Source organism: Bubalus kerabau, chromosome 12 (assembly GCF_029407905.1).
Source record: "Bubalus kerabau isolate K-KA32 ecotype Philippines breed swamp buffalo chromosome 12, PCC_UOA_SB_1v2, whole genome shotgun sequence".
Taxonomy (NCBI): domain Eukaryota; kingdom Metazoa; phylum Chordata; class Mammalia; order Artiodactyla; family Bovidae; genus Bubalus; species Bubalus kerabau.
The window spans coordinates 66,205,295-66,223,607 of record NC_073635.1 but is presented as its reverse complement, the minus strand read 5'-3'; the positions used below and the strand labels follow the sequence as shown (position 1 = coordinate 66,223,607).

The 18,313-nt window shown below is 39.1% G+C and overlaps 1 protein-coding gene across 3 annotated transcripts in view; it reads right to left on the bottom strand.

Moving 5' to 3' along the window:
- Nucleotides 1–18,313, bottom strand: part of GPC5 (glypican 5) — a 710,259-nt gene that overhangs the window by 665,328 nt on the left and 26,618 nt on the right. For all 3 annotated transcript variants that reach the window (XM_055542771.1, XM_055542772.1, XM_055542774.1), the window contains exon 2: nucleotides 1,692–1,853. In XM_055542771.1, the coding sequence (XP_055398746.1) occupies nucleotides 1,692–1,853 (162 nt within the window). The remainder of the gene's footprint in view (nucleotides 1–1,691; nucleotides 1,854–18,313) is intronic.

Here is an 18,313-nt window from a genome sequence, read left to right as displayed (position 1 = left end):
GATCAATTTATCCAACAATATGTGAAAAGTTTGTTAGAGTATATTTGAAGACAGAAGAAAATGTTCAGCTACCATTCATTGAGTCCCTACGTGTTAATATCTGATGGCACTTTCTTTCACCTGTATGGTTAACACTGTTATCCAAAAAAGTAGGTTTGATTTATCATGGTCTTCTTCGACCATATCTTCTAACTTGGAATGATTTAGTTTTGACGTTAAATGATAAATCATAATGAAGCTTCAAGAAATCATAATGAAGCTTCACTGTTCAAAAACCTTTAATGACTCTCTCAAACTCAAATTGATGTTTTAAGTCTTCTTCCACGTGAGTCCGACTTAACTCTTTTCAAGCGTACGGTCCACAATTCTCATCCACAGCTCCCCTGCTCTGGTAACACTGATCTATTCACTGCGCCTTTTATCTCTAAAATGTGTTTTCCATATCATACATACTATCATTTTCATAAGAAAAAATCATTACATCACTTTCAGTGGATGGTTAATATCTTCTAGTTCAGCTAATTCAAGTCACAAATCTTTGCTTAAAATGCATATCAATATACTTTCCTCCAACAATTTCTCATGAACAAATTCCATAATAGAAATGAGGCTTTTTTCTAAGACATATAAAAATATTACTAGATTAAAACATCTTAAAATCTGACATTTCAATGTTTCTATTTAAAAAAAATCATCAATTCATCAGGAATTACATTTTAACTCAACTTAAATTTTGTCCTGATTTATTATATTCACTTTATTTGATAGGTAGAGTTTTAAAAATTAATCAGCTTTGTGATTTAGTTCTGTATGTAAACAAAGCACAAATTATTTAAACAGACTGACATTAATACTCTTATTAAAAAGGAATACCAACAGAAGTTATATTTTGTGTTGAACAAAAGCAATAAATTTGTTTGAGAGCAGTGTAATCTAAATATTTTCATTCTAATCATATACAGAATAGCTAATGCTTTATAAAAGAAAAAATAAACTATTTTATTATAGTAAAAAGTAATTTTACAGACAAGATGATTAAAACAATAAAAAGATCATATATTTGCCAATGTGTGTTATAATTTTATAACCCATTAATTTTATTTCTCAGCACATTCTTTGAATTAAGGTTGCATTCTAATTGTAGATGATCCTTAAACATCCAACTAATATTTCCTATTTTACTATTTCTCAGACTTGTCTACACTTTGACATATCGCAATGATGTTCCTAGAAAAGCCACATGAGGAGGTAGAGGAAAAGTTAGGAAAATATTTCTCAAAATTATATTTTTGAAAATGAATCTATAATTACCCAGTTAAAAGCAATGGGATTTTGTTTTATAGACTATTTTCATAAAATCTCATATGTATGTCTGTTCATACTGAAGTAAACCATGGGTCAGAATACTGGGGGATCTGGCAGAAACCCCAGAAAGGCATATATTTCACTAACAAAACAGACTCCCTACTCCAACTCAATTTATAAGCCTGATGATGACCTCAGAGACAAGCCATGAAAGTTAGTGGTGGTCTAGTTGCTATCAAGGTTAGAATAAAGCTAAAATTTCATTTTATACCAGTATAATACACAAAGACAAAGAAGTACACCTAGATAAATTCACCAGGATAATAATAACAGGTAAATTACATAGCAAGATTTGTCCTCAGTTTCAGAAATCAAGATATATTTACCTTGAAAGGCAGCTGCATTTCGAGATATCAAAAACTTTAATGTAGAGCTGGATGTTTGAAGCACCTGCTGCATATCCTGGCGAGCCACGACTTGGTATCTCTCCTCCATCTTCCTGGTGCAACACGTAGGTTTTTTGGCTGTGCAAACCTGAAGATCAGGCCCTGCAATACACAGAATATTTTTCAGAATAATTACTTATTCATTTAGCAACATTACATGTTATGTATCAACCGTTAATGATCAGCACTGCATGTAACAGGTTCATGTTCTGGATACCTTCCAGCAAAATGACACCAGTGGGTTGACACCAACCTAAGGATACACTGGATCCCACAGCAAGCTGCGTCAGGAACTGGCTCTAACACCAGCAGGCGAAAACACAAACATGTGGAGCCTAAAACATACACTGCTAAACAACCAATGGATCACTACAAAAATCAAAGAAGAAATAATTTTTTCAAAACCTAGAGATAAATGAAAATGAAAACGCGACAATCTAAAAATCTACAGGATGCAGCAGAAGAAATTCTAAGAGGAAGTTTATAGCAATACAAACTTACCTCATGAAATAAACAAACAAAAAAGAACCTCAAAAGAATAACCTAAACTTACACTTAAAGGAACTAGAAAAATAAGAACAACAACAAAACAATGTTAGAAGAAGGAAAGAAATCATAAAGATCAGGGAAGAAATAGATGAAACAGAGAATTTGGGGGGGGGGGGACAGAAAAGATTAATTAAACTAAGAGCTGATTCTTTTAAACAAAATTGATAATCCAGATGCCAGACTCATCAAGGGGAAAAGTAAAAGGGCCAAAATCAACAAAACTAGAAATGAAACAGAAGTTACAATTGACACCACAGACATACAAAAGGTCTTAAGAGATTACCACAAAGAATTATAGTTCAGTATCATGGAAAAAGCAACAGAGTTCCAGAAAAACATCTATTTCTGCTATATTGACTATGCCAAAGCCTTTGACTGTGTGGATCACAATAAATTGTGGACAATTCTGAAAGAGATGGGAATACCAGACTACCTGACCTGCCTTTTGAGAAACCTATATGCAGGTCAGGAAGCAACAGTTAGAACTGGACATGGAACAACAGACTGGTTCCAAATAGGAAAAGGAGTATGTCAAGGCTGTATATTGTCATCCTGCTTATTGAACTTATATGCAGAGTACATCATGAGAAATGCTGGGCTGGAAGAAGCACAAGCTGGAATCAAGATTGCCGGGAGAAATATCAATAACCTCAGATATTCAGATGACACCACCCTTATGGCAGAAAATGAAGAGGAACTAAAAAGCCTCTTGATGAAAGTGAAAGTGGAGAGTGAAAAAGTTGGCTTAAAGCTCAACATTCAGAAAACTAAGATCATGGCATCTGGTCCCATCACTTCATGGCAAATAGATGGGGAAACAGTGTCAGGCTTTATTTTTGGGGGCTCCAAAATCACTGCAGATGGTGATTGCAGCCATGAAATTAAAAGACCCTTACTCCTTGGAAGGAAAGTTATGACCAACCTAGATAACATATTCAAAAGCAGAGACATTACTTTGCCAACAAAGTCCATGTAGTCAAGGCTGTTTTTCCAGTGGTCATGTATGGATATGAGAGTTGGACTGTGAAGAAAGCTGAGAGTTGAAGAATTGATGCTTTTGAACTGTGGTGATGGAGAAGGCTCTTGAGAGTCCCTTGGACTGCAAGGAGATCCAACCAGTCCATCCTAAAGGAGATCAGTCCTAGGTGTTCATTGGAAGGACTGATACTAAAGCTGAAACTCCAATACTTTGGCCACCTCATGAGAAGAGTTGACTCATTGGAAAAGACTCTGATGCTGGGAGGGATTGGGGGCAGGAGGAGAAGGGGATCACAGAGGATGAGATGGTTGGATGGCATTACCGACTCGATGGACATTAGTTTGAGTGAACTCCGGGAGTTGGTGATGGACAGGGAGGCCTGGTGTGCTGTGATTCATGGGGTCGCAAAGAGTCGGACACGACTGAGCAACTGAAGTGAACAACCTAAAAGAAGTGGACATGGGACTTCCCCAGTGGTCCAGTGGTTAAGACTCTGTGCTTCCAATGTAGGAGTGCAGATTCAATTACTGGTTGGAGAACTAAGATCCCATATGCCTCCTGACCAAAAATAAAAATAAATAAATAAAAGAAGTGGACAAATTTCTATAAACACACAATCTTCTAAGACTGGACCAGAAAGAAACAGAAAATATGAGCAGACTAACTACCAGTAATGAAATTGAATCAGTAATTAAAAAAACAAAACCAACAACAACAAACAAAAGTCCAAGACAAGATGGCTTCACAGGTGCCATCTGTGAACTCTACCAAACATTTAGAGAAGAATTAACAACTATCCTTCTCAAACTATTCCAAAATATTACAGAAGAAGGAAGTTTCAGAGCTCATTCTACAAACCAAGCATCATATTGATATTAAAATCAGACAAAAATATCACAAAAAGAAAATTATAGGCCAAAATCATTGATGAAAATAGAAAATCCTCAACAAAATATTAGCAAACCAAATTTTCAGCACTGTATTTAAAAACTCATGATGCATGGATAGTTCAATATCCTCAACCAATCAGTCAGTGTGATACCCCACACTAACAAATTGAAGAATAAAAACTGTGTGATCATACCAATAGATACAGAAAAGGCTTCTGACAAAATTCAACATTCATTTATGATTTAAAAAACAATCTAGAAAGTGGGCAGAGAGGGAACACACTTCAACATAATAAAAGCCATATATGACAGACCCACAGCTAACATAAGATTCAATGGTGAAAACCTGAAATCATTTCCTCTAAGATCTGGTACAAGAAAAGAATACCCTCTTACCACTTTTCTTCAACACAGTATTTTAAGTCTAGCCACTGCACTCAAGCAAGACAAAGAAACAAAAGGAATCCAAATTGGAAAGGAAGAAGTAAAACTATCACTTTGCAAATGACATGATTCTACACATATAAGAGCCTCAAGACATCATCAAAAACTACTAGAGCTCATCAACAAATTCAGTATACAAAATTAATATACAGAAATCTGTTGCCTTTCTATACTCTAACAATGAACTATGAGGAAGATAAATTCAGCAATCTCATTTACAGTTACATCTGAAAGAATAAAATATCTAGGAATAAACCTACTTAAAGAGATAAAAGAGCTGTACTCAGAAAACTGTAAGACTAATGAAAGAAACTGAAGACGACATAACATACAGAAAGATACACCATGTTCATGGATTAGGAGAATTAATATTGTTAAAATGATCATACTTCCCGAGGCTATCTACAGATTTAATGCAATCCCTATAAAAATACCAAGAGCATTTTTCACGGAACTAGAACAAATTATTTTAAAATTTGCATGAAAATATAAAAGTCCCCAAATGCCATATGAAGTTCTTAGAGTCACCAAAATCATAGAGATGGAAAGTAGAATGGTGGTTGGCTAGGGCAGGGCAGAGGAAGGAGATTGCGGAGTTAATGTTTAATGGGGATAGAATTCCAATTTTGCAAGATACAAGTAATACTGGAGGGATATGGTAACAATGGTTATACAACATAAATGTATTTAGTACTGCCAAACTAGGCACTATAAAATGGTTAAGATGGTACATTTCTTATTTTACCACAACAGAAAAAATCAGAAACCATTTTTGATTATTTATATCAAAAATATGATATATGATTAACAACTCTTATCCTGGATAGAAGCCCAAGGCATGCATATTTATCCATAGCAGGCAAGCTAGAGAACACAGAACAGTACAAAGTATGCATAAAAAGGAATGAATTTGAGTCAGTTCTAGTGAGGGAGATGAACCTAGAATCTGTTATACAGAAATGAAGTAAGTCAGGAAGAAAAAAAACAAATATCATATATTAACACATATATATGGGGTTCTCTGATGGCTTAGATGGTAAAGAATCTGCCTGCAATGCAGGAGACTTGGGTTCGATCCCTGGGTCAGGAAGATCCCCTGGAGAAGGAAATGGTAACCCACTCCAGTTTTCTTGCTGGAGAATCCATGGACAGAGGAGCCTAGTGGGCCGCAGTCCATGGGGTCACAAAGAGCTGGACACGACTGAATGACTAACAGACACATGGCTGATTCACGTTGTGTGGCAGAAACCAACACAACATTGTAAAGCAGTTATCCCCCAACCAAAAAAAAGTAGGAGGCTTGGCAAAGTGCCTGAAGAAGACACACCTGAGGGTCTCAAAAGGTGGGCCTTGAGCCATCCCAAGGCTACCCAGGTTTTATGTAAAGCTCAGGACATTGTATTTATACGGCCTAACCCAATAGTTATTCCCTTATTTGGGAGTAGGAGGAAGAATTATGGCCTTTGATCTCTGAGTTGCACAGCTCCTCCCTTGGCTCTTCATTGACCAACTGTAGATCAGGAAATACAAAATATGTGAATGTACATGAACACACACACACAGACACATCAGCCTCTTTTCAAACTCCACATTTTCCACACAGATTCAGCCTCAGGTTTTAGCCTGTGTAAGTTAGACAAATCAACAGGAGCCTGTTTAAGGATTTCACAAAGGCTAAGATGCATAAAATGTGTCACAGTAGGCAACATTTTGGCAATTGTCTTTTATTTACGATGCATAAAAGTTATACAAAAGCAAATTCCACTTCAAACAGTAAAATTGATTGAAAGAAAACAAAGCTATCGTCTCAGCTTTCTTTCTAAATGCAAAGATAGAGGGATTAAAAATTTAGAGAAAAACAATTTTAGAGACTGGGGAAGACAACCAATGAATAAACATTCAAGGATATAAACATATTTGGTATGGGAAAGACTGCTACAGAATAAAAATAATGACAATAGTACAATAACAACAATCATAATAGATCATTGCAAATCTCTCTCCAGAATTTAAATACCTAACAGCACTTTGCAAGGTCACATTTCTAACCAGGGCTGAAAAAGGCCCCAGGCTGGACCAGGTCTTCTTTCCCTCCAGCTCCAGGCGCATCTCAAGCAGCACTGGCTGCGGTTCTCTTCCCTTCACACACTGCCTTATTTAATTTCCTTATATTCACCAAGCACACACAGGCCACAGGGCCATCCTCCACGCTCGTCCCTCTGTCTTGGACAGCCTTGCAGTCAACACGCACCTTCCCCTACTTCATTCCCATCTAGTTTTCTTTAGATCGTAACCCAGTCTTCCCATGGGAACTTTGCTTAACCCCACAGACAGCTCCAATACCTATACTATGCCTTAGCGTTCACTCATTGTGGCTGTAATGTTACATTCCTAAATGTGATTACTAATTAATTCGTTCCCTCATCTGTACTACTAAGCTCTAAGTGGAGGGATTTTTATTCTTCATCATATGCCACTTATCCAGCTCAGAGCCTTGTACATCATAAACACTCAATTTTAATTCATTAAACCAACAGTCAAGGATCCACTATGCATATGCATTATCTCATTTAATCCTCACATGGACCCTATGACATAGGTACCATCACTACCACATTTTACTTGTGAGGAAACAGACGTAAAGAGGCTTTGACCACTGCCCAATGGCACATACGTACATAATACAAAAAAGTGGAGCTGGTGTTCCGAAACAGGCGGAGTGATTCCCCAGCTGTCATACTGACCACCAGTTCACTGACAGGAAAGCCAGGGTCCTCAATCCATAAATGGCTTGTATACAGACACACCTGACCATTTTCAATTTCTCTTTCTAAACAAGTCATCTGTTTGGAAAACTTTAAGAAAATAAAGTTCAGGTTAGAATCATCCAGGGAGTTTTATTGAAAAATAAAAATTAGCTGAAGTATAAAATTATAGAGCTGCCATTTGCCTTTGTGCCCAATTTTACATGGTGGAAAGTAGACTTTGAAAAATGCTACAAATTACCCTGTTTTCTAAACATAAGGTGGGAGAGCAACCATCATGTCTCGGCACACTGAATACGTATGGTTAGCAATTTAGACAACTTAGAGCAAACACATTCCTCAAGCTGATGAGGATCTGCATTGATTAAACCAGACTTTAATTTAGAATCGTGGAAGTTGGTAATGCCAACATCAAACTAAACTCCAAGTCAAATCAAGACTATAATTCAAAGACCTAGTTATGTCTAATTGGCATGATATTTTTATCAGTAGTAACTTAAGGTCTCAATGAGGGGGAAAGAGTCCACAGGAAACTAGCTGCCTTGCTTTCTGTGTCAGTTCAAAAGATAAGCGAGATGAACTGATGTGGCAGTGAGCAGTGGCGTGAAACGAGATCTTAATTCCCTGCCCGGGGAATTGAACCTGGGCAACCTAGATGAAAACAAGGAATCCTAGCCCCCAGAGCAGCAAGGGCTAGATGCTATTTTTCCCTGAATCTTTGCCCCCAGTGAAAAATGCATCTATCAACAGAGGCTAGAACTGTAAACACAGGTACAAAGTTCATTATTACAGACGTAACACAACAACAAGTGGGAGGGCACACAGAGAAGCAGTTTGTTAAGACAGAAGCAAGGCAGAGATGCATACCTGCAGAGAAAGGGTGCGGGCGTCCCTGCTAGTGAGGAGGAACGCGGCGAAGAGGCGGTTAAGCCGTTTATAGAAGTCAGTTCTTCCGGGTCTGTGTTTACCTTTAGCCAATAATTGGGTTTCTTTTACTACACCTGACCTACCCTGGGACCCTCTCCTGGGTGCATATGCACCCCTCAGCCAAGATGGATTTCAAAGTGAAGGCTTCTGGGAGCAAAATTCATTATGCCTTGGTGTTATTCTCTGACTGTTGACCCCCAAGGAGACTTTCTGCACATATGTAGTGTCTCCCTTGTTCCAAAAGGGGCTGGTGGGAGGCAGTGAAGATCCCTTAATCCTTTACTCACACAGGGTTTTGCCCCTCTTTGTCCTTGCCATTGACTATTACCTTGACTACTGCTGTGACTATTACTTTAAGGTGTTTGTGGAGTATGCTCAGTCGCTTCAGTCATGTCCAACTCTCTGTGACCCCATGGACTGCAGCCCACCAAGCTCCTCTGTCCATGGGATTCTCCAGGCAAGAATACTGGAGTGTGTTGCCATGCCACTCCGACCCAGGGATTGAGCCTGCGTCTCCTGCATTGCAGGTGGATTCTTTACCCACCAAGCTACCTGGGACAAGAGACAAAGCTTGGCTAGTAACCCTGTTTCTGTTATTTCCATTTCAAAGGGAAAGTAGGAGGCTGAGTGTAAATGCCTTAACTGAAGCCCACCTACCTCGTGTCTCTAGAAATACAAATAGGAGGCTAGTACTAAATATCCAGCCTGTGATTTTTAATTGTTTATTTTTTTTTTCTGGAAATAGACATGCCTTATGATCCAGCAATCCCACTGCTGGGCATACACACTGAGAAAACCAGAAGGGAAAGAGACACGAGTACCCCAATGTTCATCGCAGCACTGTTTATAATAGCCAGGACATGGAAGCAACCTAGATGTCCATCAGCAGATGAATGGATAAGAAAGCTGTGGTACATATACACAATGGAGTATTATTCAGCCATTAAAAAGAATACATTTGAATCAGTTCTAATGAGGTGGATGAAACTGGAGCCTATTATACAGAGTGAAGTAAGCCAGAAAGAAAAACACCAATACAGTATACTAACGCATATATATGGAATTTAGAAAGATGGTAACAATAACCCTGTGTACGAGACAGCAAAAGAGACACTGATGTATAGAACAGTCTTATGGACTCTGTGGGAGAGGGAGAGGGTGGGAAGATTTGGGAGAATGGCATTGAAACATGTAAAATATCATGTATGAAATGAGATGCCAGTCCAGGTTCGATGCACGATACTGGATGCTTGGGGCTGGTGCACTGGGACGACCCAAAGGGATGAAATGGGGAGGGAGGAGGGAGGAGGGTTCAGGATGGGGAACACATGTATACCTGTGGCGGATTCATTTTGATATTTGGCAAATCTAATACAGTTATGTAAAGTTTAAAAATAAAAAAAAATAATTAAAAAAAAAAAATAAATAAATAAATAAATATCCAGCCTGAAGCTCACTTCTTCCTGCTCCATGAAATGCAAACAGGAGGCCAGTTGTAACGGTCTAACTTGGAGCCCATATATCTCCTATCTCAGAATTACACATCCTCAGGGAAAGGACCACATCTTAATTCTATTCACAGTATAAACATAGAGATCACAGAGGATGAGATGGTTGGATGGCATCACCAACTCGATGGACATGAGTTTGAGCAAGCTCCGGGAGTTGGTGATGGACAGGGAAGCCTGGCATGCTGCAGTCCATGGGGTCACAAAGAGTCACACATGACTGAGCGAATGAACTGAACTGATAAGCACAAAGGACATAAGATGCTTGTTGATAAAACACCCAGAATACAGTTCTCCCCTTGTAAATAGAACCAGAATCATAAGAAAGCAAAGCCAGATAAAACCCAAACAGATTTCACATGGTAACAAGATATATTTTTAAAATATGTCAAAGCCTGACTTCAAGGAACCCGGAATCACTGAGGTTGCTTATGAAACAAGAAGAGTGCACAACCCATGGTCAGGAGCAGCAGCTGTGTTTCTGATCTGTAAAACCACACTCTGCAAGAATTAAAGTGCTGAGAACAAAATGAAATTAAAAATAAAACAGCAGCCTCCCTACTGAAGCGGCCCTCAACCAGAATTGTGGGCGCTTTTCTGGATTTCTTACCCAGAAGCAGCAGTACTAGTCAGTACATTTTCCTTTCTGTTCCCCAGCTTAAGCAGCTGTTACAACCATCTACCTGCTCGTGCACATTTTTTAATATGTTAAAATGAGATCACTGGGAGGCATTCTGGAAAGATGGTGGCAGTAGCAGCATCATTTCACTATATCCCAGTCCCCACACAGACCAGATAGGACAACTTGAAATTAAATCCAAAAAATATAACAAAACTGGGTGGTGGAATATCCCCACAAACTTCAAAATATATAGGTGATAGGGGGAAAACCAGCAACAGCCAACAGAGCTTCCCAGTATCAGAGTCAGGGCAGGAGGGAGAAAAATGAAGCAGAGGGGTAATGTCTGGAGAATCTGACGACAGATGAAGCCTAAAGAGCCAAGAGGAATTCACAGAAAAAGCACAGTGAACCGATCTGCAAACAGCAGCTGAAACTGGGAAAGTTTAGCCCTCTCCATTACTGGATATGCACAAAGGAGCCAAGATGAAAAGGAATGAATTAGCAGGAGCAATCCAGACCCCTATGAATGCTCCAGATTCAGTAGGTGCCTTTCCAAGGAAGAACCCCACAAAGAAGAGAAACGTCTGGAAGAGGAATTAAAATTCAACAGTAGAAGAATTTAAGAGACACAGACAGAGAATGCCTAGACCAAAGTGGGAAGGGAAACAAATTCAGGAAATTTCAGAAAACAAGCAGCCATACTTTCAAACACTACACAAAAACCAACACAAGAGAGGCTCTGGAAAGCCACAAAAACTGTTCTGAAGTCTATCTCAACCTAAATTTTCAAGGAAAAAAACTAACTTCACATGAAATGAATATTAAAACATACTGAGGTCAAATCTCACACAGAGTTATTATAATATAAAAGGGAATAAAGAACAGAATAACATCCCCACAGACAAAGAAAACATGCCAGAAAGACATGCCCTCCCACAAAAAGAAATTAAAAAATCAGCCAAGTTATTTCAAAACAAGCTAAAAGATGACACAAAGCATAAAAGAACAACACAAATCAGAATTTAAAAAATTCAGATGTGAGGTGACAGTACTCAAGAAAGAATTAAAGATGAAAGAAAAAATTCCGAAGAAAAGAATAAACTAGAAGGAACACAGGAGCCAATCATACAAAGGTAGTACCTAGGAGAAACAAAAGGTGGAAAACAAGGGATTGTGAAAAATCAGAAAGAATGAAAGGGTTTAAAAGATCTATGGCTGATTCATGTTGATGTCTGGTAGAAACCAACACAATACTGTACAGCAATTATCCTTCAGTTAAAAATAAATTAAAAGAAAAGTGACAAAAAATACTGTTTATAATGTAAGCGCACTGAAGGAAAAAACAGGACAAATACTAAAACCTGTATTTTATGCTATGCTGAAACTGCTGTGAGAATGAAATGGGATATAAAAAATAAGCAATTATGGAATATTCAAATTCTATTCTCTAATTCTATACTGTATCCTTGAAAATCAGGATGTTTTTAGTGAAGATGAAAAGAGATACAGACATAGGAAAGAGGAGCTTAAGTAAAACCTTGCAATCTTGACTTAAACTATCATTATGAAAGCATCAAGAAATTTACCTTTAAAATATATATTCCCGAGTTTCACTGAAAAGGCCTAGGAACAATGACAAGCCATGTGGCAAAGGGTCCCTCTTGTGCCCAGATTATAATCTTGAAACACCACACCTCTGAAGAAGTCAGTGCTTTTTGAAGAAATGCCTCCTCTGGGTCCGGGGCAGGAAACAGATAAGATGACAGACTAGCTAAAGCATCTTGTCCAGCAGAGAGAAAAGAAGCCATCAAATAACTACCAGGATCATATCAAGAAGGACTTGGGAATTGTATTATTCTGCCAGGGCTGCCAGAGCAGAAAACCACAGACAGGTGGCCTCCGTAACAGAAATGTATTTTCTCACAGTTCTGGAGGCTGGAAGTCCAAGACCAAGGTGCTAGCAGGTTTCACGTGGTTTCCCCGGAGGCCCCTCAAATCCTTGACTTACGGATGGCACCTTTCCTGTATGTGCTCAGGTGGCCTTCTCTTTGTACATGCGCACTCCCCACGTCTTTCTTCTTGTAAAGACACCAGTAATAACAGATTAGGAGCCATCCTTATGACCGCCTTTAAACTTAATTATCGCCCCTCTCCAAATACAGCCATATTGGGGGCTAGAGTTTCAACTTAGGAATTTAGGGGAGCACAATTTAGCCTACAACAGAAGCTAACTTCAAGTATCATACTAAGTGAAGTAAGTCAGAAAGAGAAAGACAAATACTGTATGAGATCACTTATATGTAGAATCAAAAATGTGATACAAATGAACTTATTTATGAAACAGAATCATGGATGTAGAGAACAGGCCGGTGGGTGCCAAAGGGGGTTGGGGTTGGGGGAGGGACAGAATTAGCTTAGAAATAAGCTTTAATGTAGACAATGGACAGACAACAAGGTCCTACCGTATAGCGCAGAGAACCATATTCAGTATCCTATGATAAACCATAATGGAAAAGAATATTTTTAAAAGATTTGTGTGTGTATATAACTGAATCACTTTGTTGTACAGCAGAAATCAACATAACATTGCAAATCAGCTACGCTTCAATAAAAAAAATAGTAAACTGAAAAAAAAGTTAACTTCAAAACGTTTTTGCTGACCAAACACAGTACAATTTAAGCATCCTTAATAATAATTTCAATGGAGTACAAGAAATAAAATAAGCTTAAATCCAAGGGTTTTCTGTATCCATGCTTTCTTTTAAAAAAAAAAAAAAAACTTAAAATAGTACTACTGGTTGATAATATACATTTTCTTTTTATTTTAAACATGTATTTCTCCCCTAGTCAACTTACAGGAATTTTATATTTGTAACACATATCAACTTTGTTGATAGCTGACATAGGAAAGGGCCTTGGTGTCAAGATATATTTTAGGCTCACCAGAATGGATGTTACATGTCATAAAATACCAAATTCTCACCAAATGAAAACAGGGCCTTGGAATTCAGAATAGTAAGGTGATACTGGTAAATTTTCTCTTTTTTGTCTTTTCTGAGAGTATCTTTTTACCATACATTGTGAAACTGATAATTTGTAAATGTTATCAGGGTGAAAAGATTTTGACTGAGTCAAATGTATTCCTTCATCCAGGTAAAATAAAAAGTGCTTAAGTCCATGTATCTAGCAAGAATCATGGCAATGTCACTGGATTTGCTGAGAGCTGCCTAGCATCTGTTTCTTCTCCTGAAATTTCTTTTGAAGCGCTGTCTCTTCCTCACTTACATGTATGTTATTCAGATGAAACTGATACACACAAAAGGATGAAAACACAGCATTCTATCCTGTCAGCACAATGATTGATTCAGAAATAGTCAGCCAGTCACAAGAAAGAAATGCAAAGAGAGATTTGCTGAGGCCTCCAGGAGAGCAAAGCTTTCTCACTTCTGCTGAAACTGAATTTAATTATGCAAGCAGGCAAGGTTTGCAGATGCCAGAGTTATTTTCCAGCTCAGAGTGAAGGCTGGTCTACCACAGGTTCTTTTGTTACCTATCTGATCACGAAATCTAGCCAATACAACAGTAATAATATTTTCAAGGGTTACGGCAGGCCAAACCACTCCACTTTCTTTTATGGTTTATTTCTGAAGGTGGCTCAATTAGTAAAAACCTGTCTGCAACACAGGTGACACGGGTTAGATCCCTGAGTTGGGAAGATCCCCTGGAGAAGGAAATGGCAACCCACCCCAGTATTCTTGCCTGGAAAATCCCACAGACAGAGGAGCCTTGCGGGCTATAGTTCGTGGGGTCACAAGAGTCAGACACAACTTAGCGACTAAACCACCACCAGAACATCAAAGGACCGGACGCTAAATGCAGGGTCTGATAACACCCATTTAGTGGCTGTTCCAGTCCTCTGCTCTAAAGTGGAAATACAATTTGTATGTCCAAGAAATAACCAGAAGGATTCCACTTGTCATAGGGCAGTGCTAGCCTCAGAGAGCCACAATGAACTGAGCAAAATACAATAGTTAACAACCTGAGAGCCCTAGAGAGTGAATGAAAGAAGGATTCTAGACAGGAGTCAATAGTTGGAGGAAGGGAACAGCATGAGGTTAATTTTTCATCCCTGTGGCTTTAAGCCTGTGGGCAGCCCACATACATAAGCTGACCAAAATTCCAATAGAAAACTCATGGTCTTTGTGGACTGCAAAACTAGAAGATAGAGATCAGGGCAGTCACAGCTGAACTCAACCCACTAGAAGCCAGACGTGGCTTCACAATGTCCCCCTGGGGCACACCTTCCTCTTGGTGAGAACCACCAGCCAGGACAAAGGCATGCAGTATGAACTGGAGCAGAAGAGGAGACCTTTCCAAAAGCCTGAGAAAGAGCCGTCAATGAGGTAGAAGGATAAAGATGACAGAAGAGGCAGAGGAAAACAGTATGGTGTCCTAGAAGAATTTTAACAAGGGAGAAATCAGCTGTGTTGGAAGGAGCAGCCACATTCAAGAAGGCTGTAGTTTTCAAAGATCTGCAATCATCTGGGCTACCATGTTGGTTGTTCTCTTGACTCTAGATAGCAATTACATGCACAATCATGCTGCATTTGGGATCCTATTCATTATAAGGTCATGCCAACTCACTGAATGCTGTTGTGTAAAACCTGTTTAACACTTTTAAAGTTCATTCCTTTCTGACATCGGCCAACCCTGACCAGAGGGCTGCCTAATAGTTTCTGATGTCACCCTGAATCCTGGTGCTTTCCTGAACATCTGCTTTGTGTAGTTTATTGATTCCATTCAATTTGCTTCTCTCCCAAGACTGAAAGCTCCAATAGGATAAGGACCACCTTCGTCTTGTTTCCCAGTGTATTGTATGTAACTAGCGCAGTACCTGTAACAAAAGTTCTTCAGGAAAGTACTGGTCTCCTTCCCTTTCTCCCTTGTATGTTGTGTATTAGTCGCTCAGTCATGTCCAACTCTGAGTACCCATGGGCTGTAGCCCACCAGGCTCCTCTGTCCATGGGATTCCTCAGGCAAGAATACTGGAGTGGGTTGCCATTCCCTTTTTCAGGGGATCTTCCTGACCCAGGGGTCAAACCCAGGTCTCCGACATTGCAGACGGACTCTTTACTGTCTGAGCTACCAGGGAAGCCCTTCCTTTCTCCTACTTGCACATAAATATTTTGGAAGAAGCCTATGAAAGCACTTTCATGACTTAAAATTAATGACAGGGTTTTAAATATAGATCCAGGATGAACATATTGCTGAAGACATTAAAAACTGGTTCAATAAACCTTTTGAAATAGTATTTATGATGATCATATTTACATTTCTACAAATATTCCTCAATAATGCATTGCTGTAATTTACAGATTCATCATTTTTCTTTTATGGAATATAGGCAATGTCCTCATAAAGGATATATTGATATTATTCTTTGAAATAAAATTTTTTTCAGAACAGTATTAAGTATTTCAGTTATTAAGGGCTTTTTTATGGTTCTGGATTCAATTTTTAAAAAAGCAGCATTTGCCAATCCACAAAGTTAAACAAATATGGTCAACATAATGACCACTGGTAGAACGGTAATGCTGTCCCTCATATATATAAATGGCATCATTGATCCTTCAATGTATAATGTATTTGGTTGTTTTTCCAGTCATGGTTGATGAATGTTCTCAGAAAATTACATATTTAAGCCCTTACTTTTATAACCCATAACAAAGCAACTCTAACATGAAAGCATTTCCTGAAGCAGAGAGAAACTCTGCTAAATGGAATGTTCTCTCAAACCTGAAGTCATGAACTTGGAGTCGAAATTCTGTGACATGTTAACTACCTCAGCAGACAAAAAGGCTAAACTTTTTGTATTTGTTATACAAATACAAAGATATTTGTATTTGAACTAATACAAATATCTGTTGAGAAACAGCAGCAGTAGAGCCTGCTCCTTGAAGGATGAAAAAAATCAATTGCTATCTCATCCCCTCAGTTTTAATGAGCCCCAAATTATTCTACAGCCAATAATCCACAGTTTCTCTAAGCGAAACCAAGCCTTTGCATCACAGCTACCCAAAGCCAGGCTGAAGCTGAGATTCTCAACTATTTGGTACCGGAAACAGCACTACTTCTCCATTTTCAAGGATGTATTTGCATGCATGGATGTATACAGACTTGAGACCTTGTTATTGGTGGGATTAGTGATGGGGAAGGAGATGAAGTTCCCAACAATAAATGGAGCCCAGACCAAAAATCTCTTCCCCCAGTGACTCAGACAATAAAGACTGTGCCTGCAATGCAGGTGTCCTGGGTTGGGAAGATCCCCTGGAGAAGGGAATGGCTACCCACTCCAGTATTTTTGCCTGGAGAATCCCATGCACAGAGGAGCCTGCTGGGCTACAGTCCATGGAATCACAAGGAGTCAGACACAACTGAAATTCGGATAGCTTTATTTGACTTCCCTGGTGGCTCAGTTGGTAAAGAATCTGCCTACAACGTGGGAGACCTGGGTTTGATCCCTGGTTTGGGAAGATCCCCTGGAGAAGGGAATGGCAACCCATTGCAGTATTCTTACCTGGAGAATTTCATGGACAGGGGAACCTGGAGGGCTACCCTCCTTGGGGTCTCAGAGTTGGATGTGACCGAATGACTAACATATACACACAGACCAAAATGAATTATCCGCCACAATTCCTGTGGGAATCAGCCCTGACTTATACCCCCCCTTTCCTCTGAGAACTGCTCTCTCCACACCTCCACGGGAGAGGCCCCGGCCAGCCTCAGGCGTGTCAGGTGACCTCAAATCTGATTAGAGTTTGTTGAACTGACAGCAAATAAGTGATTGAAACAGAAGCAACTGGACTGTTTCATCTGAGAATTCTGCATTGAAACACAGAAAAAGTCTAGTCTGTTTCCCATCAGACTGTTTTATGTATAATTTAGGAGTGAGGCACCCATGCTATTTCACCATGGAGACAAAAAAGCAGAGTGTGCACAGTAGAGAAATGAAGGGGACTTCCTACGGTAGACCTTTTCTGGACTAAGTTATTTCCTCTATCTTGGGGCTTCATTAGATACAGCTAAACCCTTATAATAAATTATTTTTGTATTGGTGGTTTAGTCACTATGTCTGACTCTTGCAACCCCATGGACTGCAGCCCACCAAGCTCTTCTGCCCATGGGATTTTCTAGGCAAGAATACTGGAATGGGTTGCCATTTCCTTCTACAGGGGATATTCCCGACCCTGGGATCGAATCCTGGTCTCCTGCACTGCAGGCGGATTCTTTATCAACTGAGTTACCAGGGAATTAGACCAAATTAGTCTGTGTTTCTTGCAACCAAAGTACTCAAGCTAATACTCTAGGGAAGAGGGTAGCAAGACAGAATGAACTGATCCATATTATATAGAAAAATCTTAGGAACTGTAAAATATCAATACATGGCAGTGGAAAAGCCAAATAAGCCAGACTTATAAATCATGGGTGGGCAGGCAGAGTGCTTTAGGGTAGACAGTGACACACTCAAACTGTCCCAACCCAATCACCAGGACTTTCCTGTGTGCCTAGAAACAAGTAACAATACATTAAAAAATAACTCTACCTTAAAAATAATTCTCCCTTTAAAAGTTTCTCTCTTAAAAAGTTGAGATCTTTCTTTATGTGCTGCTTCTTCCTATTTTTTTTTTTCATTAGAACAGAATTTCTGAAGAGGCATGCTACACAGCACCCAACTGTGAAAAATAACCATCACATCCCAAAATAACTTATGACCTTTGAGAATACACAAGGAAATAAAGTAGCAGATTCTTTGAATACAAGCTCAGAGGAAAAGGTGGATGATTCTAAAATGCTTGTTCACGCCCTAGATGATTATGG